General features: G+C 40.4%; 2 protein-coding genes and 1 long non-coding RNA gene across 4 annotated transcripts in view; all 3 read left to right on the forward strand.

The window, feature by feature from the left end:
- Positions 1-101: 101 nt before the first annotated feature.
- Positions 102-18,214, forward strand: LOC129711174 (mucin-16-like). The gene is made up of 28 exons (XM_055658634.1): positions 102-446; positions 542-609; positions 1,555-1,724; positions 2,454-2,480; positions 2,969-3,019; positions 3,594-3,715; positions 3,812-3,879; positions 4,563-4,732; positions 6,408-6,434; positions 6,872-6,990; positions 7,085-7,152; positions 8,360-8,529; positions 9,107-9,133; positions 9,580-9,698; positions 9,795-9,862; positions 11,076-11,245; positions 11,822-11,848; positions 12,295-12,413; positions 12,510-12,577; positions 13,791-13,960; positions 14,542-14,568; positions 15,015-15,133; positions 15,230-15,297; positions 15,686-15,855; positions 16,434-16,460; positions 16,907-17,025; positions 17,121-17,188; positions 17,577-18,214. Exons 1-28 carry the CDS (start codon positions 432-434, stop codon positions 17,767-17,769), a joined length of 2,634 nt encoding a protein of 877 aa, XP_055514609.1. The 5' UTR covers positions 102-431; the 3' UTR covers positions 17,770-18,214.
- Positions 18,215-18,326: 112 nt separating this feature from the next.
- LOC129710944 (uncharacterized) lies at positions 18,327-19,186 on the forward strand. Its single transcript, XR_008725760.1, has 3 exons — positions 18,327-18,354; positions 18,801-18,919; positions 19,016-19,186. It is a non-coding gene; the product is annotated as an uncharacterized LOC129710944 (long non-coding RNA).
- A 299-nt stretch (positions 19,187-19,485) lies between these two features.
- LOC129711176 (mucin-16-like) overlaps positions 19,486-27,369 on the forward strand; it is a 42,569-nt gene continuing 34,685 nt past the window's right edge. Inside the window, exons 1-15 of one of the 2 annotated variants that reach the window (XM_055658635.1) lie at positions 19,486-19,643; positions 20,221-20,247; positions 20,694-20,812; positions 20,909-20,976; positions 21,365-21,534; positions 22,114-22,140; positions 22,587-22,705; positions 22,802-22,869; positions 23,258-23,427; positions 24,001-24,027; positions 24,474-24,592; positions 24,689-24,756; positions 26,031-26,200; positions 26,958-26,984; positions 27,242-27,357. In XM_055658635.1, the coding sequence (XP_055514610.1) occupies positions 19,535-19,643; positions 20,221-20,247; positions 20,694-20,812; positions 20,909-20,976; positions 21,365-21,534; positions 22,114-22,140; positions 22,587-22,705; positions 22,802-22,869; positions 23,258-23,427; positions 24,001-24,027; positions 24,474-24,592; positions 24,689-24,756; positions 26,031-26,200; positions 26,958-26,984; positions 27,242-27,357 (1,404 nt within the window). In that variant the 5' untranslated portion in view covers positions 19,486-19,534. The remainder of the gene's footprint in view (positions 19,644-20,220; positions 20,248-20,693; positions 20,813-20,908; positions 20,977-21,364; positions 21,535-22,113; positions 22,141-22,586; positions 22,706-22,801; positions 22,870-23,257; positions 23,428-24,000; positions 24,028-24,473; positions 24,593-24,688; positions 24,757-26,030; positions 26,201-26,957; positions 26,985-27,241; positions 27,358-27,369) is intronic. The other variant, XM_055658636.1, reaches the window with a different exon arrangement.

Raw genomic sequence — 27,369 nt, forward strand, 5'->3', positions numbered from 1 at the left:
GGAATATAGACGGAGGGCAAGGGGGAGGAGTTTACTAGGTGCATGCCCAGTTGTTGTTGTGGTTGGTGGGTTTTTAAAGGCTGCCTAAACTTGAACATTTAAAGTTCAACCTATATTTCTCTGTTTGTTTTCAGATTTCAATGTACAGCACAATGTCAATGGTGAGTTTGTATCAAATGCATGAAATAATTGTCTTTAGCTACATTTGTTCTTCTCCATCTGTTGCTTAAACTCTGTAGAAATCCAGTACTGGGAAACAGTTTTTAAACTATTTGAAAATCGTGGTTCTCACAACATGCTAAATTGCTTACTCTATTTCCACAGTCCCAGTTCCAACCGAGGTAACAAATCCCATTGAATACAACGTGACTTTCGTTGTTGACAATCTGTCTATTGAAGAAATTCAAGCAAACCCTTCAGAAACAGCAACCATGATTGCAAATGAGGTGAGAGAATTTACAAGTTAATTCACTGATGTTGTTTTACTTCATCGTACCCTTTTTATTTCGCATTCTGACTCAATTATTGTTATTGCTTTCAGCTCACCGAACTGTTCGAAAATAGCAATATCAATGCTACATTCTTGACATGTGTTGTGGAATCCTTCAGGTAACTCAAAATAACTTTCCTATTAAATGATAAAATTGATAACGCTCAATAATTCCAATTTGCAAACGCATTAATTTCAATTTAATTAAAAATTAATAAGCAAATTTCCCACAAATATCATGTAGAATTAATATAAATTCTACCAGAAAAAAGGTACAATGTACCAGAGTCTCCTTGTGAGTCAGGCAGCAATTCTGTAGACGCTGGCGAGGCAAAGTTTTGTCGTAGGGAGGTCCAGCCGCCGGTTTTTCGGTGACCTGCTATGACTGTGACAGTCGCCAGCAGTCACCGAAAATATCGCTTAAGTGAGACAGACAAATAAGGCTCTAAGCTACTCTTCGAAATATGAGGTGCTGTTCCTCCAGTTTGAGTGTGGCCTCACTCTGCAATGGATGACGCCCAGTACAGACAGATTGGTTTGGGAATGGAAAGGGAGTTAAATTGTTTTTGAACCAGGATTTCCAGCAGACCTTGGATGACCGCACATGTTTGGCGAAAAAGTCACCTAGATACTGTTTGGTCTTGCTAACGTATCGGACACCACATAAGGTGCAGCAAATGCATTAGGTGGTGTTAGTGACAGGTGGGGTGTAAACTGAGGATGGGGGGAACTCTATCCTTGTTCCGTCTGGATGAGGGTGGTGTGAGAGCAGATCTCGGGGAGAATTGGGTGAGGGATCCATCTAAAACAGCCAAGGCTAATATATATCATAAGGCTACATATATATAAGGCTAATACGACATAATTGATGCCATAGAATGGGAAGCCACATCGTAGTTAAAGATGGGCTGGAGACGGACAAATTGAGAATCAGATTTCTCAACCCATTGCTTAGACACCAGTAATGGGCCATGGCAACATTTCAGCTGTGCACTTGCTGGCATTGCAAACAACTTTGCACTAAATTATTTTGCATATCACAAATGTCTTTTGCTTTTTCGCAGAGAGGAAATGGTTCACAGCACCAGAGTGACAGCTAATTGTTCATTCCAAAATGTGTCCACCATGGAACCCATCAACCGAGAAGTTGTTTATGCTGAATTTAGCGAGATGACTGATGGCATTTTCTCACTGGGTTCATACGAACTGCAAAGCAACAGCCTCTATGTAGACGGTACTTATCAAAATATTCCTTGGTGTTTTTCTTCATATTGTATTTGTCCAATCTACGGTAACTATTGATTTATAGACAAGTTCTTAGGTATTTACATATTTAGATCAGTGACAGCCAGGCATGATATCCAATGGGATCTGAGAAAGCAAACCTTAAAATCATTCAGTCTTGCTCTTCGTAGTCTGCCTTTGCACAAACACACTGCCACACTGATATAACCCACTCATAAGAATGTCTTCTTCCTGATAAATGTTCAAGTAGACGCAAAAAAAAACTCCATTAAAAAGTTACATGTTTTTTTAGAAGGCACAAAGTGGGTCAGGCAGCATCACTGGAGAACGTGAATGGGTGACACTTCAGCTCGAGATCCTTCTTCGAACTGATTGTGGGGTGGTGGGGGGAGAAGAAAGCTGGAAGAGAAGGGAGGCAGTACAAAGCACGTCATTAATAGGTGGACACAGGTGAGGTGGAGTTTGGATACGCAGAAGGTTGGACAAAGGCGAATGACGAAAAAACATAAAGTGTGAGGGAAAAAGATTGAAGTTGCAAATTTGATGCCAGCAGAAGGAATGTAGATGGAGGGCAAGGGGGAGGAGTTTAATAAGTGCGAGCCCAAGTCGGACACAGTGTTGCTGTGGTTGGTGGGTTTTTAAAGTTTGACTAAATTTGAAGAATTTAAAGTTCATGCCATTGGATTGGTCCTACATATATTTCCTTGTTTGTTTTCAGATTTCACTGTACAGCACAATGTCAATGGTGAGTTTGTATCAATTCATCAAACAATTGTCTCGTGTTATATTTGTTCTTCTCCATCTGTTGCTTAAACTGTGCAGAATTTCATCAAAGTTGAACATGTTTTTTTATGACTTCTTAAATCAAATGCCTTTTAGACACCTGTACTTGAAAAACTCTTACCAGTGGACCTTGACAAATAATTCCCATGTTGCACCACTGCTTTCATTTAGAGAGAAACAAACATTAAAATAACCTGAGAAGCAAATTGTTGTGATTTATTTGGCGAAGGATTTTATGACTGGGTCAGCTGTCAAAGAGCGAGATAACAAAAATCAAGGTCAAAACACATATAACAGGTGTACTATAAGATCCAAGAAATTTGAATTCCAATTGTCTTGGCACATATCCTTGAATTAGTTTGGAGCATTTTCTGTTTGTACAAATTTATGATGATTTCATAGCTTTTAATAACATTATTCCAATTGTTTCTTCGAAATTTTTCTTTACAGAGCCACAAATTGTTCCTGAACAAAATAATCCAAACAATCAAGAGAATCCAGGTAATTCAGCTACATGCTCTGCTCACATCAAGTATATGGAGACCTCCAAGTACTAAAAGCATACATAATTCGCAAAGAACCACAAAATAAAACCAAAACTGGGCTGTACTCCGCCTACTATCACTACAATGAGTCAGGTGGTGGATGATCAGGATTGGATCTCCCAGTATGATATTTTATAGCTTTCATTATAATTGAAGGGAAATTGTGGATGAAGAACAGTAGAGGCTTTGATTCCAAAGGGGAGACATAAGAGATTACAGATGCTGGAAACTGGAGCGAACAACAAAATACTGGAGGCACTCAATAAGTCAGGCAATACCCGTGGAAGGAAATGGATAAACATTTCAGATCTGAAATTGACTGTCAACTGTCAATTCCCTTCTCAGATACTGCTGGAATGCTAGGTTATAACAGCAGTTTGTTTTCCCCTTATGATTGTAAAAAAAATAATCAAAATAACAAAAAGCATTGCACAACCTCAGCATGACCTAGACCACTTCACAACAAACTGAGCACAAATGAAATGTAATCTCTGATTTCAAATGTTGAATTGCTTACTCTATTACCACAGTTCCAGTTCCAATCGAGGTAATAAATCCCATTGAGTACAACGTGACATTCATTCTTGACAGTCTGTCTATTGAAGAAATTCAAGCAAACCCTTCAGATACAGCAACCATGATTGCAGCTGAGGTGAGAGATTTGTACAAGATACTTCCCTGCTGATATATGACTTCATCCTTCCTTTTTCACCTCTCATTCTGACACAATTTTTCTTAATGCCCACAGCTCACGGACCTGTTCAACAACAGCAGTATCAATGCAACATTTTTAAAGTGTGTTGTGGAATCATTCAGGTAACTAGAGTAACTTTTCTATTATGCTACGCAAAATTCCTTCGTCTCAACCCGAAACGTTGCCTATTCCTTCTCTCCATAGATGCTGCCTCACCCGCTGAGATCCTCCAGCATTTTTGTCTAACTTCCAATTGTTCATGCTCTGCTTCCAAGTTGCAAACCCAAAAGTCTCATAAGCAAATTTCCCACAAATTTCAATGCAGAATTAATATATGCTATCAGAAAAAACCCCCATAATATACTGGAGTATCTCAACGGGACAGACAGCCAATGACTAGACAAAGTTTTGGATCGGGCCCTTTTCAGACTAATTGCAGTAGGGGTGAGAAACCTGGACGAGGTGTGGTGAAAGCAAGGGACGATATGAACTCTGTCCGTGTGTCATCTGGGTGAGGGTGATGTGAGAACAGATCTAGAAGATGACGTGGAGGAGTGATCCATTTAATCAAGCAAGGCTAATACACATTTATCAAGAAAGTGGACATCTCTGATGCCCTAAAATGGGATGACTCATTAGAGGAGCTGATGTGGCGGAGACGGACAAATTTAGATTTCTCTGACCATTGCTTCTCCTCTTGTAATCAGCCACGGAAACATTTCAGCTGTTCTCTTGCGAACACTGCAAACAACTTTGCACCAAATTCGTTTCCACTTACTACAAATGTCTTTTGCTGTTTTTGCAGTGAGGTAATGGTTCACAGCACCAGAGTGACAGCTAATTGTTTATTCCAAAACGTGTCCACCATGGAACCCATCAGGCGTGAAGATGTTTACGATGTATTTAAAGAGAAGACCATTAACAGTTCCTCACTGGGTCCATACGCGCTGCAACGCTACAGCCTCTATGTAGATGGTACTTATCAAAATATTCCACAGTGTTTCTGTACATATTGTTATTCATGCAACATATTGTAGGTGTCGACCTGGGGTCAAATTGTTTGGTAATTACATATTCAGATCCGGTACGACCAGGTATGATATCTGATGGACTTTGGGAAAGCAAATCTTAAAGTCATTCATTAAAGTTAATATTGCAGTTGAAGAAGTGCTGAAGGTATTATCGTGTATGAAGGCAGTCAAATCTTCTGGGCCTGATCAGACCTATCCGTGATTCAAAAAGGGCTGCAGAGCAAAGGCAGGGACTACAGGCCTGTGAGCTTAACACATGTAGTTGGAAATTTACTGGAGAGTATTCTGAGGGATACAATATACATGTAATTAGTTGGGCATTGGCTGATTAGGGAAAGTCAGCATGGTTTTGTTTGTGGGACTTTGTGCCTCATGAATCCGATTGAGATTTTGAAGATGTGACCAAAAGGGTTGATGAGGGCACAGTTATAGATGTGTATAAATAGACTTCAGCAAAGCATTCTACAAGGTTCTGCATGGTAGGCTGCCTTGGAAGGTCAGATCGCACGGGATCCAAGGAGAGGTAACTGAATGGATAGAAAATTGGCTTTATGGAAAGAAGCAAAGGGTGATGGTGGAAGGTTGCTTCTTAGAATGGAGGCCTGCGACCAGTGGTGTGGCTCAGGGTTTGCTGCTGGGCCTGTTACTGTTTGTCATCCATATCAATGATTTTGGTGACAATGTACATGGGAAGATTAACAAGTTTTCAGATGGTATTGCAGGTAGTGAAAATGTTCTAACTTACAGCGGGATCTTGATCAGCTGGCCAAGTTGGCTGAAGAATGGTTGATGGAACCAAGGTGTGAGGTGTTACATTTTGGAAAGTCAAACATGGGCAGGACCTACACGGTGAATGGTAGGGCCCTGGGGAGTGTTATAGACCAGGGGGACCTAAGAGTACAGGTACATAATTCCATGAAGGAGGAGCCACATGTACATAGGGTGGTCAAAAAGGCTTTTGGCACTTTGGACTTCAGCAGTGTATTGAGTATAGATGTTGGGAGGTCGTGCTACTGTTATATAAGATGCTGGTGAGGTCGCATTAAGGGTATTATGTTCACCATGTTAGAGGAAAGATGTTGTCAAGCTGGAATGGGTACAGATAATAATTACAAGGATGTTGCCAAGACTCGAGGATCTGAGCTATAGGGAGAGTTTGAGCAGGCTGGGTCTCTATTCCTTGGAGCACAAGAGGATGAGGGTGATCTGATTGAGGGGTCAAATTTTCACACAAAGGGTGGTGAGTGTATGGAACGAGCTGCCAGGAGAGGTTGTTGAGGCAGGGACTATCGCAACATTTAAAACAAAGTTCGACAGGTACATCGATAGGACTGGTTTGGAGGTGTATGGATCAAACACAGGCAGGTGGGACTATTTAGCTAGGACGTTGGGTGGTGGGGACAAATGGGGCTGTAGGGCCTTTTCCCACGCAGTATGCCTCTGTGATTCTAAGGTATCCTCACTTACAGGAGGGGTGATATACGTGTGAATCCTGGTGGTGCACAGAAGGGGAGGGGGGGGGGGGGGGGGGGGGGCTTGTTAGAAGTTACCTAAAATAGGAAAATTCAAAGTTCATCCTGTTGGTTGTAAACTACCTATGTTTCTTTCTTTGCTTCCAGGTTACACTGTGCAGCCCATCGCCACGGGTGAGTTTGGGTTTCCATTTTATTGTTTCAGGAATCTTTGGTTATTCACTGCATTTATGACACTTCCACCACCCATATTCTGCTGGATTAACAGTTGAAATTTTGCCTTGTCCTTTGTTCGCAAGTAAAATCTTGATTGAGAAATGAATGAATTGAAAACTTTCCTTGCTCAAGGCAAGGTTTATATTTCTTTACAAAACAAAAGCTGCTTTGAAACCTGCTTCTCAGCCTTATGCTAGAAACAACTCACAAATATACTCATCTACATTGTGTGCAGAATTACACTCAAATGTATCAAACAATTGCCTCAGATCACAATTATTCTACTCGATCTGTTGCTTAAGCTGTGTAGAAAACCATAACTTGGAAACTGTTCTTAAACTATTTTAAAATTGTTGTAGTATCAGCGTGCTAAATTGCTCACTATATTTCCACAGTTCCAGCTCCAATCGACTTAACAAATGACATTAATTACAATGTGACGTTCACTGTTAGTCTGCCAATTGAAGAAATTCAAAGAAACCCTTCAGAAACAGCAACCATCATTGCAGCTGAGGTGAGAAAGTTGTACAAGATAGTTTTCTGCTGATATATTACATCATTGTTCCCTTTTTTTCTCATTCTAACACAATTTTTCTTACTGTCCTCAGATCATAGACCTGTTCGAAAACAGCATAATCAATGCAACATTTTTAACATGTGTTGTAGAATCATTCAGGTAACTCACAGTCATTTTCCTATCAATTATGAAACTTGTATTCCTTTAATTTCCAATTGTCCTCAAACAGTGTTTCCAGTATGCAAACACGATAATCTCATAAACACATTTCCTGCAAATATCGTTGCATAGTCAATATACATTCTTATATATTCATAGGTGAGTCCAGGTGGGGCACAGGAGAGGGATGTGGGGTGGGGGCGGTTTGTTGGAGCTTACTTCAAATTGGAAAATTCAAGACACAGTGTTGTGCAGTACATCAGCGGGTCAGGCAACAAATCTGGATATTATGGCTCTGCAATGTTTTGGGTTTGCCCCTTCTTCAGACATATTGCAGTAGGTGTGAGATTGGCAAATGGTTGGTCAAATTCCACTGAAAAAGACAAGTAGTTTCGTACAGGGAGAAACCTTAAACAGGCATTAAATATAAAGCCAGAGGAAGGAAAACTGGTGGATTAAGAGAATGGAGGGAGTTGGGACCATTGAGAACTGGGTGCACACCTACGTGTAGCACAGGGAAGTTGGTGAGAAAGGAAAGGTGGCATTTGTAGGTTAGTTACGTTAAATTGGAGGATTCATTGTTCATACTGTTAAGCTCTAAGCTACTCTTCGAGGTGCTGTTCCTCTAGTTTGAGTGTGGCCTCACTCTGACAATGGATGAGGCCCAGGACAGACCATTCGGTAAAGGAATAGGAAGGGGGGATAAAATGTTATAAAACTGGGAGATCCAGTAGACCTTGGTCGACACTACACGTGTTCAGCTGAATGGTCACCTAGACCATGCTTGGTCTTGCCAATGTAATTGAGACCACATCAGAGCACCAAATGCAATAGATGAGGTTCAAGACTGTTGGCGTGAAAGCTAAGGACGAGGGGAACTCTGTCCTTGTTCCATCTGGATGAGGCGCATGTGACAACAGAATTAGATGAGACGTGAGTGAAGGATCCATCTATGACAACCAGTGGTAATCCCATGTTTACTCAAGAAAGGGCATGTCTCAGATGCCCTAGAATGGGAAGCCCATTCCCACGGGAGTGGGAGCAGATGCGGCGGAGACAGACAAATTGAGAATCGGCTTTCTGTGACCATTGCTTCTACCCTTATAATCAGCCACAGCAATGTTTAGCTGTGCTCTTGTTAAGACTGCAAACAACTTTGCACTCAATTCTTTTATACTTATCACAAATGTCTTTTGCTTTTTCGCAGCGAGAAAATGGTTAACAACACCAGAGTGACAGCTAATTGTTCATTCCAAAACGTGTCCACCATGGAACCCATCAACCGAGAAAAGGTTTATGATGTATTTAACGAGAAGACCGATGACATTTCCTCACTGGGGCCACACTTACTGCAAAGCTACAGCCTCTATGTAAACGGTACATATCAAAATATTCTTTGATGTTTCTCTACATATTGTACTTGTGCAATCTACGCTAACTATTGATTTATAGTAACGGTTTTTGGTATTTACATATTTAGATCAGGGACAACTAGGTATTGTAGTTTTGCAAAGAGGACCAGAGGACATGGGTTTAAGGTAAAAAAAATGGAATAGGAATCTGAGGTGTCAAATTTTCACACAAAGGGTGGTGAGTGTATGGAACGAGCTGACAGAAGAGGTTGTTGAGCCAGGGACTATCGCAACATTTAAAACAAAGTTTGACAGGTACGTGGTAGGACTGGTTTGGAGGTGTATGGATCAAACACAGGCAGGTGGGACAATATTAGCTAGGACATTGACTGGTGCACACAAATAGGGCCTTATTCCACGCAGTATGCCTATGATTCTAAAGCATCCTCATTTATAGGAGGTGTGAAATAGGTGTGAATCCAGGTGGTGTACAGAAGGGAGGGTGGGGTGGGGGGGGCTTTGTTAGAAGTTATCTAAATTAGGAAAATTCAAAGTTCATACTGTTGGTTGTAAACTAGCTATTTTTCTTTCTTTGCTTCCAGGATACACAGTGCAGCCCATCGCCACGGGTGAGTTTGGGTTTCCATTTTATTGTTTCAGGAATCTTTGGTTATTCACTGCATTTATGACACTTCCACCACCCATATTCTGCCGGATTAACAGTTGAAATTCGGGAAATTTTGCCTTGTCCTTTGTTCACAAGTAAAATCTTGATTGAGAAATGAATGAATTGAAAACTTTCCTTGCTGATGGCAAGGTTTATATTTCTCTACAAAACAAAAGCTGCTGTGATACCTGCTTCTCAGCCTTATGCTAGAAACAACTCACAAATATTCTCATCTACATTGTGTGCAGAATTACACTCAAATGTATCAAACAATTGCCTCAGATCACAATTATTCTACTCGATCTGTTGCTTAAGCTGTGTAGAAAACCATAACTTGGAAACTGTTCTTAAACTATTTTAAAATTGTTGTAGTAACAGCGTGCTAAATTGCTCACTATATTTCCACAGTTCCAGCTCCAATCGACTTAACAAATGACATTAATTACAACGTGACGTTCACTGTTAGTCTGCCAATTGAAGAAATTCAAAGAAACCCTTCAGAAACAGCAACCATCATTGCAGCTGAGGTGAGAAAGTTGTACAAGATAGTTTTCTGCTGATATATTACTTCATCGGTCCCTTTTTTTTTCTCATTCTAACACAATTTTTCTTACTGTCCTCAGATCATAGACCTGTTCGAAAACAGCATAATCAATGCAACATTCTTAACATGTGTTGTAAAATCATTCAGGTAACACACAGTCATTTCCCTATCGGTTATGAAACTTGCATTCCTTTAATTTCCAATTGTTCTCGCACAGTGTTTCCAATTTGCAAACACGATAATCTCATAAACACATTTCCTGCAAATATCATTGTGGAGTCAATATGCATTCTTATATATTCATAGGTGAGTCCAGGTGGGGCACAGGAGAGGGATGCGGGTTGGGGGCGGTTTGTTGGAGCTTACTTCAAATTGGAAAATTCAAGACACAATGTTGTGCAGTACATCAGCGGGTCAGGCAGCAAATCTGGGCATTATGGCGCTGCAATGTTTAGGGTTTGCCCCTTCTTCAGACATATTGCAGTAGGTGTGAGATTGGCAAATAGTTGGTCAAATTCCACTGAAAAAGACAGCTAGTTTCGTACAGGGAGAAACCTTAAGGAGGCATTCAATATAAAGCCAGAGGAAGGAAAACTGGTGGATTAGGAGAATGGGGGGTGTTGGGACCATTGAGAACTGGGTGCACACCCAGGTGTAGCACAGGGAAGTTGGGGAGAAAGGGAAGGTGGCATTTGTAGGTTAGTTATGTTAAATTGGAGAATTCATTGTTCATACCGTTAGGCTCTAAGCTACTCTTTGGAATTTGAGGTGCTGTTCCTCTAGTTTGAGTGTGGCCTCACTCTGGCAATGGATGAGGCCTAGGACAGACCATTCAGTAAAGGAATAGGAAAGGGGGATAAAATGTTATAAAACTGGGAGATCCAGTAGGCCTTGGTCGACACTGCACGTGTTCAGCTGAATGGTCACCTAGACCATGCTTGGTCTTGCCAATGTAATTGAGACCACATCAGAGCAACAAATGTAATAGAAGAGGTTCAAGACTGTTGGCGTGAAAGCTAAGGACGAGGGGAACTCTGTCCTTGTTCCATTTGGATGAGGCGGAAACAAGAGCAGAATTAGTTGAGATGTGAGTGAAAGATCGATCTATGACAACCAGTGGTAATCCATGTTTACTCAAGAAAGGGCATATCTCAGATGCCCTAGAATGGGAAGCCCATTCCCACGGGAGTGGGAGCAGATGCGGCGGAGACGGACAAATTGAGAATCGGCTTTCTGTGACCATTGCTTCTATCCTTATAATCAGCCACAGCAATGTTTAGCTGTGCTCTTGTTAAGACTGCAAACAACTTTGCACTAAATTCTTTTACACTTATCACAAATGTTTTTTGCTTTTTCGCAGCGGGGAAATGGTTAACAACACCAGAGTGACAGCTAATTGTTCATTCCAAAACGTGTCCACCATGGAACCCGTCAACCGAGAAAAGGTTTATGACGTATTTAGCGAGAAGACCGATGACATTTCCTCACTGGGGCCACACTTACTGCAAAGCTACAGCCTCTATGTAAACGGTACATATCAAAATATTCTTTGATGTTTCTCTTCATATTGTACTTGTGCAATCTACGCTAACTATTGATTTATAGTAACGGTTTTTGGTATTTACATATTTAGATCAGGGACAACTAGGTATTGTAGTTTTGCAAAGAGGACCAGAGGACATGGGTTTAAGGTGAAAAAATGGAATAGGAATCTGAGGTGTCAAATTTTCACACAAAGGGTGGTGAGTGTATGGAACGAGCTGACAGAAGAGGTTGTTGAGCCAGGGACTATCGCAACATTTAAAACAAAGTTTGACAGGTACGTGGATAGGACTGGTTTGGAGGTGTATGGATCAAACACAGGCAGGTGGGACAATATTAGCTAGGACATTGACTGGTGCACACAAATAGGGCCTTATTCCACGCAGTATGCCTCTATGTTTCTAAATCATCCTCATTTATAGGAGGTGTGAAATTGTGAATCCAGGTGGTGTACAGAAGGGAGGATGGGGTGGGGGGGGCTTTGTTAGAAGTTATCTAAATTAGGAAAATTCAAAGTTCATACTGTTGGTTGTAAACTACCTATGTTTCTTTCTTTGCTTCCAGGTTACACTGTGCAGCCCATCGCCACGGGTGAGTTTGGGTTTCCATTTTATTGTTTCAGGAATCTTTGGTTATTCACTGCATTTATGACACTTCCACCACCCATATTCTGCCGGATTAACAGTTGAAATTCGGGAAATTTTGCCTTGTCCTTTGTTCACAAGTAAAATCTTGATTGAGAAATGAATGAATTGAAAACTTTCCTTGCTGATGGCAAGGTTTATATTTCTCTACAAAACAAAAGCTGCTGTGATACCTGCTTCTCAGCCTTATGCTAGAAACAACTCACAAATATTCTCATCTACATCGTGTGCAGAATTTCACTCAAATATATCAAACAATTGCCTCAGATCACAATTATTCTACTCGATCTGTTGCTTAAGCTGTGTAGAAAACCATAACTTGGAAACTGTTCTTAAACTATTTTAAAATTGTTGTAGTATCAGCGTGCTAAATTGCTCACTATATTTCCACAGTTCCAGCTCCAATCGACTTAACAAATGACATTAATTACAACGTGACGTTCACTGTTAGTCTGCCAATTGAAGAAATTCAAAGAAACCCTTCAGAAACAGCAACCATCATTGCAGCTGAGGTGAGAAAGTTGTACAAGATAGTTTTCTGCTGATATATTACTTCATCGGTCCCTTTTTTTTTCTCATTCTAACACAATTTTTCTTACTGTCCTCAGATCATAGACCTGTTCGAAAACAGCATAATCAATGCAACATTCTTAACATGTGTTGTAAAATCATTCAGGTAACACACAGTCATTTCCCTATCGGTTATGAAACTTGCATTCCTTTAATTTCCAATTGTTCTCGCACAGTGTTTCCAATTTGCAAACACGATAATCTCATAAACACATTTCCTGCAAATATCATTGTGGAGTCAATATGCATTCTTATATATTCATAGGTGAGTCCAGGTGGGGCACAGGAGAGGGATGCGGGTTGAGGGCGGTTTGTTGGAGCTTACTTCAAATTGGAAAATTCAAGACACAATGTTGTGCAGTACATCAGCGGGTCAGGCAGCAAATCTGGGCATTATGGCGCTGCAATGTTTAGGGTTTGCCCCTTCTTCAGACATATTGCAGTAGGTGTGAGATTGGCAAATAGTTGGTCAAATTCCACTGAAAAAGACAGCTAGTTTCGTACAGGGAGAAACCTTAAGGAGGCATTCAATATAAAGCCAGAGGAAGGAAAACTGGTGGATTAGGAGAATGGGGGGTGTTGGGACCATTGAGAACTGGGTGCACACCCAGGTGTAGCACAGGGAAGTTGGGGAGAAAGGGAAGGTGGCATTTGTAGGTTAGTTATGTTAAATTGGAGAATTCATTGTTCATACCGTTAGGCTCTAAGCTACTCTTTGGAATTTGAGGTGCTGTTCCTCTAGTTTGAGTGTGGCCTCACTCTGGCAATGGATGAGGCCTAGGACAGACCATTCAGTAAAGGAATAGGAAAGGGGGATAAAATGTTATAAAACTGGGAGATCCAGTAGGCCTTGGTCGACACTGCACGTGTTCAGCTGAATGGTCACCTAGACCATGCTTGGTCTTGCCAATGTAATTGAGACCACATCAGAGCAACAAATGTAATAGAAGAGGTTCAAGACTGTTGGCGTGAAAGCTAAGGACGAGGGGAACTCTGTCCTTGTTCCATTTGGATGAGGCGGAAACAAGAGTAGAATTAGTTGAGACGTGAGTGAAAGATCCATCTATGACAACCAGTGGTAATCCATGTTTACTCAAGAAAGGGCATATCTCAGATGCCCTAGAATGGGAAGCCCATTCCCACGGGAGTGGGAGCAGATGCGGCGGAGACGGACAAATTGAGAATCGGCTTTCTGTGACCATTGCTTCTATCCTTATAATCAGCCACAGCAATGTTTAGCTGTGCTCTTGTTAAGACTGCAAACAACTTTGCACTAAATTCTTTTACACTTATCACAAATGTTTTTTGCTTTTTCTCAGCGAGGAAATGGTTAACAACACCAGAGTGACAGCTAATTGTTCATTCCAAAACGTGTCCACCATGGAACCCGTCAACCGAGAAAAGGTTTATGATGTATTTAGCGAGAAGACCGATGACATTTCCTCACTGGGGCCACACTTACTGCAAAGCTACAGCCTCTATGTAAACGGTACATATCAAAATATTCTTTGATGTTTCTCTTCATATTGTACTTGTGCAATCTACGCTAACTATTGATTTATAGTAACGGGTTTTGGTGTTTACATATTTAGATCAGGGACAACTAGGTATTGTAGTTTTGCAAAGAGGACCAGAGGACATGGGTTTAAGGTGAAAAAATGGAATAGGAATCTGAGGTGTCAAATTTTCACACAAAGGGTGGTGAGTGTATGGAACGAGCTGACAGAAGAGGTTGTTGAGCCAGGGACTATCGCAACATTTAAAACAAAGTTTGACAGGTACGTGGATAGGACTGGTTTGGAGGTGTATGGATCAAACACAGGCAGGTGGGACAATATTAGCTAGGACATTGACTGGTGCACACAAATAGGGCCTTATTCCACGCAGTATGCCTCTATGATTCTAAAGCATCCTCATTTATAGGAGGTGTGAAATAGGTGTGAATCCAGGTGGTGTACAGAAGGGAGGGTGGGGTGGGGGGGGGGCTTTGTTAGAAGTTATCTAAATTAGGAAAATTCAAAGTTCATACTGTTGGTTGTAAACTTCCTATGTTTCTTTCTTTGCTTCCAGGTTACACAGTGCAGCCCATCGCCACGGGTGAGTTTGGGTTTCCATTTTATTGTTTCAGGAATCTTTGGTTATTCACTGCATTTATGATACTTCCACCACCCATATTCTGCCAGATTAACAGTTGAAATTTGGGAAATTTTGCCTTGTCCTTTGTTCACAAGTAAATTCTTGATTGAGAAATGAATGAATTGAAAACTTTCCTTGCTGATGGCAAGATTTATATTTCTCTACAAAACAAAAGCTGCTGTGATACCTGCTTCACAGCCTTATGCTAGAAACAACCCACAAATATTCTCATCTACATCGTGTGCAGAATTACACTCAAATGTATCAAACAATTGCCTCAGATCACAATTATTCTACTCGATCTGTTGCTTAAGCTGTGTAGAAAACCATAACTTGGAAACTGTTCTTAAACTATTTTAAAATTGTTGTAGTATCAGCGTGCTAAATTGCTCACTATATTTCCACAGTTCCAGCTCCAATCGACTTAACAAATGACATTAATTACAACGTGACGTTCACTGTTAGTCTGCCAATTGAAGAAATTCAAAGAAACCCTTCAGAAACAGCAACCATCATTGCAGCTGAGGTGAGAAAGTTGTACAAGATAGTTTTCTGCTGATATATTACTTCATCGTTCCCTTTTTTTTTCTCATTCTAACACAATTTTTCTTACTGTCCTCAGATCATAGACCTGTTCGAAAACAGCATAATCAATGCAACATTCTTAACATGTGTTGTAAAATCATTCAGGTAACTCACAGTCATTTTCCTATCAATTATGAAACTTGCATTCCTTTAAACGAGGGGAACTCTGTCCTTGTTCCATCTGGATGAGGCACATGCGAGAGCAGAATTAGATGAGATGTGAGTGAAGGATCCATCTATGACAACCAGTGGTAAATCCATTTTTACTCAAGAAAGGGCATGTCTCAGATGCCCTAGAATGGAAAGCCCATTCCCATGGGAGTGGGAGCAGATGCGGAGGAGACGGATACATTGAGAATCGGCTTTCTGTGACCATTGCTTCTACCCTTATAATCAGCCACAGCAATGTTTAGCTGTGCTCTTGTTAAGACTGCAAACAACTTTGCACTAAATTCTTTTACACTTATCACAAATGTCTTTTGCTTTTTCGCAGCGAGGAAATGGTTAACAACACCAGAGTGACAGCTAATTGTTCATTCCAAAACGTGTCCACCATGGAACCCATCAACCGAGAAAAGGTTTATGATGTATTTAACGAGAAGACCGATGACATTTCCTCACTGGGGCCACACTTACTGCAAAGCTACAGCCTCTATGTAAACGGTACATATCAAAATATTCTTTGATGTTTCTCTACATATTGTACTTGTGCAATCTACGCTAACTATTGATTTATAGTAACGGTTTTTGGTATTTACATATGTAGATCAGGGACAACTAGGTATTGTAGTTTTGCAAAGAGGACCAGAGGACATGGGTTTAAGGTGAAAAAATGGAATAGGAATCTGAGGTGTCAAATTTTCGCACAAAGGGTGGTGAGTGTATGGAACGAGCTGACAGAAGAGGTTGTTGAGCCAGGGACTATCGCAACATTTAAAACAAAGTTTGACAGGTACGTGGATAGGACTGGTTTGGAGGTGTATGGATCAAACATAGGCAGGTGGGACAATATTAGCTAGGACATTGACTGGTGCACACAAATAGGGCCTTATTCCACGCAGTATGACTCTATGATTCTAAAGCATCCTCATTTATAGGAGGTGTGAAATAGGTGTGAATCCAGGTGGTGTACAGAAGGGAGGGTGGGGTGGGGGGGCTTTGTTAGAAGTTATCTAAATTAGGAAAATTCAAAGTTCATACTGTTGGTTGTAAACTACCTATGTTTCTTTCTTTGCTTCCAGGATACACTGTGCAGCCCATCGCCACGGGTGAGTTTGGGTTTCCATTTTATTGTTTCAGGAATCTTTGGTTATGCACTGCATTTATGACACTTCCACCACCCATATTCTGCCGGATTAACAGTTGAAATTCGGGAAATTTTGCCTTGTCCTTTGTTCACAACTAAAATCTTGATGGAGAAATGATTGAATTGAAAACTTTCCTTGCTGATGGCAAGGTTTATATTTCTCTACAAAACAAAAGCTGCTTTGATACCTGCTTCTCAGCCTTATGCTAGAAACAACTCACAAATATTCTCATCTACATTGTGTGCAGAATTACACTCAAATGTATCAAACAATTGCCTCATATCACAATTATTCTACTCGATCTGTAGCTTAAGCTGTGTAGAAAACCATAACTTGGAAACTGTTCTTAAACTATTTTAAAATTGTTGTAGTATCAGCGTGCTAAATTGCTCAATATATTTCCACAGTTCCAGCTCCAATCGACTTAACAAATGACATTAATTACAACGTGACGTTCACTGTTAGTCTGCCAATTGAAGAAATTCAAAGAAACCCTTCAGAAACAGCAACCATCATTGCAGCTGAGGTGAGAAAGTTGTACAAGATAGTTTTCTGCTGATATATTACTTAATCGTTCCCTTTTTTTTCTCATTCTAACACAATTTTTCTTACTGTCCTCAGATCATAGACCTGTTCGAAAACAGCATAATCAATGCAACATTCTTAACATGTGTTGTAAAATCATTCAGGTAACTCACAGTCATTTTCCTATCAATTATGAAACTTGCATTCCTTTAAACGAGGGGAACTCTGTCCTTGTTCCATCTGGATGAGGCACATGCGAGAGCAGAATTAGATGAGATGTGAGTGAAGGATCCATCTATGACAACCAGTGGTAATTCCATTTTTACTCAAGAAAGGGCATGTCTCAGATGCCCTAGAATGGAAAGCCCATTCCCATGGGAGTGGGAGCAGATGCGGAGGAGACGGATACATTGAGAATCGGCTTTCTGTGACCATTGCTTCTACCCTTATAATCAGCCACAGCAATGTTTAGCTGTGCTCTTGTTAAGACTGCAAACAACTTTGCACTAAATTCTTTTACACTTATCACAAATGTCTTTTGCTTTTTCGCAGCGAGGAAATGGTTAACAACACCAGAGTGACAGCTAATTGTTCATTCCAAAACGTGTCCACCATGGAACCCATCAACCGAGAAAAGGTTTATGATGTATTTAACGAGAAGACCGATGACATTTCCTCACTGGGGCCACACTTACTGCAAAGCTACAGCCTCTATGTAAATGGTACATATCAAAATATTCTTTGATGTTTCTCTACATATTGTACTTGTGCAATCTACGCTAACTATTGATTTATAGTAACGGTTTTTGGTATTTACATATTTAGATCAGGGACAACTAGGTATTGTAGTTTTGCAAAGAGGACCAGAGGACATGGGTTTAAGGTGAAAAAATGGAATAGGAATCTGAGGTGTCAAATTTTCACACAAAGGGTGGTGAGTGTATGGAACGAGCTGACAGAAGAGGTTGATGAACCAGGGACTATCGCAACATTTAAAACAAAGTTTGACAGGTACGTGGATAGGACTGGTTTGGAGGTGTATGGATCAAACACAGGCAGGTGGGACAATATTAGCTAGGACATTGACTGGTGCACACAAATAGGGCCTTATTCCACGCAGTATGCCTCTATGATTCTAAAGCATCCTCATTTATAGGAGGTGTGAAATAGGTGTGAATCCAGGTGGTGTACAGAAGGGAGGGTGGGGTGGGGGGGGGGCTTTGTTAGAAGTTATCTAAATTAGGAAAATTCAAAGTTCATACTGTTGGTTGTAAACTACCTATGTTTCTTTCTTTGCTTCCAGGTTACACAGTGCAGCCCATCGCCACGGGTGAGTTTGGGTTTCCATTTTATTGTTTCAGGAATCTTTGGTTATTCACTGCATTTATGATACTTCCACCACCCATATTCTGCCGGATTAACAGTTGAAATTCGGGAAATTTTGCCTTGTCCGTTGTTCACAAGTAAAATCTTGATTGCGAAATGATTGAATTGAAAACTTTCCTTGCTGATGGCAAGGTTTATATTTCTCTACAAAACAAAAGCTGCTTTGATACCTGCTTCTCAGCCTTATGCTAGAAACAACTCACAAATATTCTCATCTACATTGTGTGCAGAATTACACTCAAATGTATCAAACAATTGCCTCAGATCACAATTATTCTACTCAATCTGTAGCTTAAACTGTGTAGAAAACCATAACTTGGAAACTGTTCTTAAACTATTTTAAAATTGTTGTAGTATCAGCGTGCTAAACTGCTCACTATATTTCCACAGTTCCAGCTCCAATCGACTTAACAAATGACATTAATTACAACGTGACGTTCACTGTTAGTCTGCCAATTGAAGAAATTCAAAGAAACCCTTCAGAAACAGCAACCATCATTGCAGCTGAGGTGAGAAAGTTGTACAAGATAGTTTTCTGCTGATATATTACTTCATCGGTCCCTTTTTTTTTCTCATTCTAACACAATTTTTCTTACTGTCCTCAGATCATAGACCTGTTCGAAAACAGCATAATCAATGCAACATTCTTAACATGTGTTGTAAAATCATTCAGGTAACTCACAGTCATTTTCCTATCAATTATGAAACTTGCATTCCTTTAAACGAGGGGAACTCTGTCCTTGTTCCATCTGGATGAGGCACATGCGAGAGCAGAATTAGATGAGAGATGTGAGTGAAGGATCCATCTATGACAACCAGTGGTAATCCCATGTTTACTCAAGAAAGGGCATGTCTCACATGCCCTAGAATGGGAAGCCCATTCCCATGGGAGTGGGAGCAGATGCGGAGGAGACGGATACATTGAGAATCGGCTTTCTGTGAACATTGCTTTGACCCATAATATCAGCCACAGCAATGTTTACCTGTGCTCTTGTTAAAACTGCAAACAACCTTGCAATCACTTCTTGTATACTTGTCACAAATGTCTTTTCCTTTTTCGCGGCGATAAAATGGTTAACAACACCAGAGTGACAGCTAATTGTTCATTCCAAAACGTGTCCACCATGGAACCCATCAACCGAGAAAAGGTTTATGATGTATTTAACGAGAAGACCGATGACATTTCCTCACTGGGGCCACACTTACTGCAAAGCTACAGCCTCTATGTAAATGGTACATATCAAAATATTCTTTGATGTTTCTCTACATATTGTACTTGTGCAATCTACGCTAACTATTGATTTATAGTAACGGTTTTTGGTATTTACATATGTAGATCAGGGACAACTAGGTATTGTAGTTTTGCAAAGAGGACCAGAGGACATGGGTTTAAGGTGAAAAAATGGAATAGGAATCTGAGGTGTCAAATTTTCGCACAAAGGGTGGTGAGTGTATGGAACGAGCTGACAGAAGAGGTTGTTGAGCCAGGGACTATCGCAACATTTAAAACAAAGTTTGACAGGTACGTGGATAGGACTGGTTTGGAGGTGTATGGATCAAACATAGGCAGGTGGGACAATATTAGCTAGGACATTGACTGGTGCACACAAATAGGGCCTTATTCCACGCAGTATGACTCTATGATTCTAAAGCATCCTCATTTATAGGAGGTGTGAAATAGGTGTGAATCCAGGTGGTGTACAGAAGGGAGGGTGGGGTGGGGGGCTTTGTTAGAAGTTATCTAAATTAGGAAAATTCAAAGTTCATATTGTTGGTTGTAAACTACCTATGTTTCTTTCTTTGCTTCCAGGTTACACTGTGCAGCCCATCGCCACGGGTGAGTTTGGGTTTCCATTTTATTGTTTCAGAAATCTTTGGTTATTCACTGCATTTATGACACTTCCACCACCCATATTCTGCCGGATTAACAGTTGAAATTCGGGAAATTTTGCCTTGTCCTTTGTTCACAAGTAAAATCTTGATGGAGAAATGATTGAATTGAAAACTTTCCTTGCTGATGGCAAGGTTTATATTTCTCTACAAAACAAAAGCTGCTTTGATACCTGCTTCTCAGCCTTATGTTAGAAACAACTCACAAATATTCTCATCTACATTGTGTGCAGAATTACACTCAAATGTATCAAACAATTGCCTCAGATCACAATTATTCTACTCAATCTGTAGCTTAAGCTGTGTAGAAAACCATAACTTGGAAACTGTTCTTAAACTATTTTAAAATTGTTGTAGTATCAGCGTGCTAAATTGCTCACTATATTTCCACAGTTCCAGCTCCAATCGACTTAACAAATGACATTAATTACAACGTGACGTTCACTGTTAGTCTGCCAATTGAAGAAATTCAAAGAAATCCTTCAGAAACAGCAACCATCATTGCAGCTGAGGTGAGAAAGTTGTACAAGATAGTTTTCTGCTGATATATTACTTCATCGGTCCCTTTTTTTTTCTCATTCTAACACAATTTTTCTTACTGTCCTCAGATCATAGACCTGTTCGAAAACAGCATAATCAATGCAACATTCTTAACATGTGTTGTAGAATCATTCAGGTAACTCACAGTCATTTTCCTATCAATTATGAAACTTGCATTCCTTTAAATGAGGGGAACTCTGTCCTTGTTCCATCTGGATGAGGCACATGTGACAACAGAATTAGATGAGATGTGAGTGAAGGATCCATCTATGACAACCAGTGGTATTCCCATGTTTACTCAAGAAAGGGCATGTCTCAGATGCCCTAGAATGGGAAGCCCATTTCCATGGGAGTGGGAGCAGATGCGGAGGAGACGGATACATTGAGAATCGGCTTTCTGTGACCATTGCTTCTACCCTTATAATCAGCCACAGCAATGTTTAGCTGTGCTCTTGTTAAGACTGCAAACAACTTTGCACTAAATTCTTTTACACTTATCACAAATGTCTTTTGCTTTTTCGCAGCGAGGAAATGGTTAACAACACCAGAGTGACAGCTAATTGTTCATTCCAAAACGTGCCCACCATGGAACCCATCAACCGAGAAAAGGTTTATGATGTATTTAACGAGAAGACCGATGACATTTCCTCACTGGGGCCACACTTACTGCAAAGCTACAGCCTCTATGTAAACGGTACATATCAAAATATTCTTTGATGTTTCTCTACATATTGTACTTGTGCAATCTACGCTAACTATTGATTTATAGTAACGGTTTTTGGTATTTACATATTTAGATCAGGGACAACTAGGTATTGTAGTTTTGCAAAGAGGACCAGAGGACATGGGTTTAAGGTGAAAAAATGGAATAGGAATCTGAGGTGTCAAATTTTCACACAAAGGGTGGTGAGTGTATGGAACGAGCTGACAGAAGAGGTTGATGAACCAGGGACTATCGCAACATTTAAAACAAAGTTTGACAGGTACGTGGATAGGACTGGTTTGGAGGTGTATGGATCAAACACAGGCAGGTGGGACAATATTAGCTAGGACATTGACTGGTGCACACAAATAGGGCCTTATTCCACGCAGTATGCCTCTATGATTCTAAAGCATCCTCATTTATAGGAGGTGTGAAATAGGTGTGAATCCAGGTGGTGTACAGAAGGGAGGGTGGGGTGGGGGGGGCTTTGTTAGAAGTTATCTAAATTAGGAAAATTCAAAGTTCATACTGTTGGTTGTAAACTTCCTATGTTTCTTTCTTTGCTTCCAGGTTACACAGTGCAGCCCATCGCCACGGGTGAGTTTGGGTTTCCATTTTATTGTTTCAGGAATCTTTGGTTATTCACTGCATTTATGATACTTCCACCACCCATATTCTGCCGGATTAACAGTTGAAATTCGGGAAATTTTGCCTTGTCCGTTGTTCACAAGTAAAATCTTGATTGCGAAATGATTGAATTGAAAACTTTCCTTGCTGATGGCAAGGTTTATATTTCTCTACAAAACAAAAGCTGCTTTGATACCTGCTTCTCAGCCTTATGCTAGAAACAACTCACAAATATTCTCATCTACATTGTGTGCAGAATTACACTCAAATGTATCAAACAATTGCCTCAGATCACAATTATTCTACTCAATCTGTAGCTTAAACTGTGTAGAAAACCATAACTTGGAAACTGTTCTTAAACTATTTTAAAATTGTTGTAGTATCAGCGTGCTAAACTGCTCACTATATTTCCACAGTTCCAGCTCCAATCGACTTAACAAATGACATTAATTACAACGTGACGTTCACTGTTAGTCTGCCAATTGAAGAAATTCAAAGAAACCCTTCAGAAACAGCAACCATCATTGCAGCTGAGGTGAGAAAGTTGTACAAGATAGTTTTCTGCTGATATATTACTTCATCGGTCCCTTTTTTTTTCTCATTCTAACACAATTTTTCTTACTGTCCTCAGATCATAGACCTGTTCGAAAACAGCATAATCAATGCAACATTCTTAACATGTGTTGTAAAATCATTCAGGTAACTTACAGTCATTTTCCTATCAATTATGAAACTTGCATTCCTTTAAACGAGGGGAACTCTGTCCTTGTTCCATCTGGATGTGGCGCATGCAAGAGCAGAATTAGATGAGATGTGAGTGAAGGATCCATCTATGACAACCAGTGGTAATCCCATGTTTACTCAAGAAAGGGCATGTCTCACATGCCCTAGAATGGGAAGCCCATTCCCATGGGAGTGGGAGCAGATGCGGAGGAGACGGATACATTGAGAATTGGCTTTCTGTGACCATTGCTTCTACCCTTATAATCAGCCACAGCAATGTTTAGCTGTGCTCTTGTTAAGACTGCAAACAACTTTGCACTAAATTCTTTTACACTTATCACAAATGTCTTTTGCTTTTTCGCAGCGAGGAAATGGTTAACAACACCAGAGTGACAGCTAATTGTTCATTCCAAAACGTGTCCACCATGGAAACCGTCAACCGAAAAAAGGTTTATGATGTATTTAACGAGAAGACCGATGACATTTCCTCACTGGGGCCACACTTACTGCAAAGCTACAGCCTCTATGTAAATGGTACATATCAAAATATTCTTTGATGTTTCTCTACATATTGTACTTGTGCAATCTACGCTAACTATTGATTTATAGTAATGGTTTTTGGTATTTACATATTTAGATCAGGGACAACTAGGTATTGTAGTTTTGCAAAGAGGACCAGAGGACATGGGTTTAAGGTGAAAAAATGGAATAGGTATCTGAGGTGTCACATTTTCACACAAAGGGTGGTGAGTGTATGGAAAGAGCTGACAGAAGAGGTTGATGAGCCAGGGACTATCGCAACATTTAAAACAAAGTTTGACAGGTACGTGGATAGGACTGGTTTGGAGGTGTATGGATCAAACACAGGCAGGTTGGACAATATTAGCTAGGACATTGACTGGTGCACACAAATAGGGCCTTATTCCACGCAGTATGCCTATGATTCTAAAGCATCCTCATTTATAGGAGGTGTGAAATAGGTGTGAATCCAGGTGGTGTACAGAAGTGGGGTGGGGGGGGGGCTTTGTTAGAAGTTATCTAAATTAGGAAAATTCAAAGTTCATACTGTTGGTTGTAAACTACCTATGTTTCTTTCTTTGCTTCCAGGTTACACTGTGCAGCCCATCGCCACGGGTGAGTTTGGGTTTCCATTTTATTGTTTCAGGAATCTTTGGTTATTCACTGCATTTATGACACTTCCACCACCCATATTCTGCCGGATTAACAGTTGAAATTCGGGAAATTTTGCCTTGTCCTTTGTTCACAAGTAAAATCTTGATTGAGAAATGAATGAATTGAAAACTATCCTTGCTGATGGCAAGGTTTATATTTCTCTACAAAACAAAAGCTGCTTTGATACCTGCTTCTCCGCCTTATGCTAGAAACAACTCACAAATATTCTCATCTACATCGTGTGCAGAATTTCACTCAAATGTATCAAACAATTGCCTCAGATCACAATTATTCTACTCGATCTGTTGCTTAAGCTGTGTAGAAAACCATAACTTGGAAACTGTTCTTAAACTATTTTAAAATTGTTGTAGTATCAGCGTGCTAAATTGCTCCCTATATTTCCACAGTTCCAGCTCCAATCGACTTAACAAATGACATTAATTACAACGTGACGTTCATTGTTAGTCTGCCAATTGAAGAAATTCAAAGAAACCCTTCAGAAACAGCAACCATCATTGCAGCTGAGGTGAGAAAGTTGTACAAGATAGTTTTCTGCTGATATATTACTTCATCGATCCCTTTTTTTCTCTCATTCTAACACAATTTTTCTTACTGTCCTCAGATCATAGCCTTGTTCGAAAGCAGCATAATCAATGCAACATTCTTAACATGTGTTGTAGAATCATTCAGGTAACTCACAGTCAATTTCCTATCAATTATGAAAATTGCATTCCTTTAATTTCCAATTGTTCTCACACAGTGTTTCCAATTTGCAAACACGATAATCTCATAAACACATTTCCTGCAAATATCGTTGCAGATTCAATATACATTCTTATATATTCATATGTGAGAGTCTAGGTTGGGCACAGGAGAGGGAGGCAGGAAGGGGCGGTTTGTTGGAGCTTACTTCAAATTGGAAAATTCAAGACACAGTGTTGTGCAGTACATCAGTGGGACAGGCAGCAAATCTGGACATTATGGCTCGGCAATGTTTAGGGTTTGCTCCTTCTTCAGACATATTGCAGTAGGTGTAAGAAAGCTGGAAGAGAGGTGGGAAGAGAATGTTTAAATGTGGCAAGTGATAGGAGTATACAGATGAGGGGGGTTTGGCAAATGGTTGGTCAAATTCCACTGAAGAAGACAATTAGTTTCTTATAGGGAGAAACCTTAAAGAGGCATTAAATATAAAGCTAGACGAAGGAAAAGTGGTGGAATAGGAGAATGGGGGGTTGGGACCATTGAGAAATGAGTGCACACCTAGGTGTAGCACAGGGAAGGTTGGGGAGAAAGGGAAGGTGGCATTTGTCGTTAATTTGGAGGATTCATTGTTCATACTGTTAGGCTCTAAGCTAATCTTCGGAATTTGAGGTGCTGTTCCTCTAGTTGGAGTGTGGCCTCACTCTGGCAATGGATGAGGCCCAGGACAGACTGGTCGGTAAGGGAATGGGAAGGGGAGATAAAATGTTATAAAACTGGGAGATCCAGTAGGCCTTGGTCGACACTGCACGTGTTCAGCTGAATGGTCACCTAGACCATGCTTGGTCTTGCCAATGTAATTGAGACCACATCAGAGCACCAAATGCAATAGATGAGGTTCAAGACTGTTGGCGTGAAAGCTAACGACGAGGGGAACTCTGTCCTTGTTCCATCTGGATGAGGCGCATGCGAGAGCAGAATTAGATGAGATGTGAGTGAAGGATCCATCTATGACAACCAGTGGTAATCCATGTTTACTCAAGAAAGGGCATTTCTCAGATGCCCTAGAATGGGAAGCCCATTCCCATGGGAGTGGGAGCAGATGCGGCAGAGACGGGCAAATTGAGAATAGCCTTCCTGTGACCATTGCTTCTATCCTTATAATCAGCCACAGTAATGTTTAGCTGTGCTCTTGCTACGACATGCAAACAACTTTGCACTAAATTCTTTTACACTTATCACAAATGTTTTTTGCTTTTTCGCAGCGAGGAAATGGTTAACAACACCAGAGTGACAGCTAATTGTTCATTCCAAAACGTGTCCACCATGGAACCCATCAACCGAGAAAAGGTTTATGATGTATTTAGCGAGAAGACCGATGACATTTCCTCACTGGGGCCATACGAACTGCAAAGCTACAGCCTCTATGTAAACGGTACTTATCAAAATATTCATTGGTGATTCTCTTCATATTGTATTTGTCCAATCTACGGTAACTATTGATTTATAGTCACGTTCTTTGGTCTTTACATATTTAAATCAGGGACAACCAGGTATGATATCCTATAGGATCTGAGGAAGCAAAATTTAAAATAATTCGCAGACTTGCTATTCGGAGCCTGCCTTTGCACAAACACACTGCCTCACTGGTATGACCCACTCACAAAAAAACTTGCCTCCTGATAAATATTCAAGGAGCAGTCAAATAAAACCTCCTCCATTAAAAGGTTACATGCATTTTTAGAAGACACAAAGTGCTAGAATAACTCAGCGGGTCGGGCTGCATCACTGGAGAATGTGAAAGGGTGACATTTCCGCCCAAGATCCTTCTTCAGACTGATTGTGAGGTGGGGGGTGGAGAAGAAAGCTGGAAGATAACGGAGGCAGTACAAAGCACGTCATTAATAGGTGAACACAGGTGAAGCAGAGTTTTGATTCGCAGAACGTTGGGCAAAGGCCAGAGACAAAAAAACATAAGGGGTGAGGGAAAAGGATTGAAGAGATGCAAATTTGATGCCAGGGAGAGGAATGTGGATGGAGGGCAAGGGGGGGGGGGGGAGTTTAATAGGTGCAAGCCAAGGTGGGACACAGTGTTGTTGTGGTTGGTGGTTTTTAAAGATTGCCTTAATTGCCTGAATTTAAAGTTCATGCCATTGGATTGGTCCTACATATATTTCCTTGTTTGTTTTCAGATTTCAATATACAGCCCAATGTCAATGGTGAGTTTGTATCAATTCATCAAACAATTTTCTCACGTTACATTTGTTCTTCTCCATCTACATCTTCTACAAATATTCTCATCTACATCTTGTGCAGAATTTCACTCAAATGTATCAAACAATTGCCTCAGATCACAATTATTTTACTCGATCTGTTGCTTAAGCTGTGTCGAAAACCAAAACTGGGAAACTGTTCTTAAACTATTTTAAAATTGTTGTAATATCAACGTGCTAAATTGCTCACTATAATTCCACAGTCCCAGCTCCAATCGACTTAAATGCCATTAATTACAACGTGACGTTCATTGTTAGTCTGCCAATTGAAGAAATTCAAAGAAACCCTTCAGAGACAGCAATCATTATTGCAGCTGAGGTGAGAACGTTG

Source organism: Leucoraja erinacea, chromosome 29 (assembly GCF_028641065.1).
Source record: "Leucoraja erinacea ecotype New England chromosome 29, Leri_hhj_1, whole genome shotgun sequence".
Classification (NCBI taxonomy): domain Eukaryota; kingdom Metazoa; phylum Chordata; class Chondrichthyes; order Rajiformes; family Rajidae; genus Leucoraja; species Leucoraja erinaceus.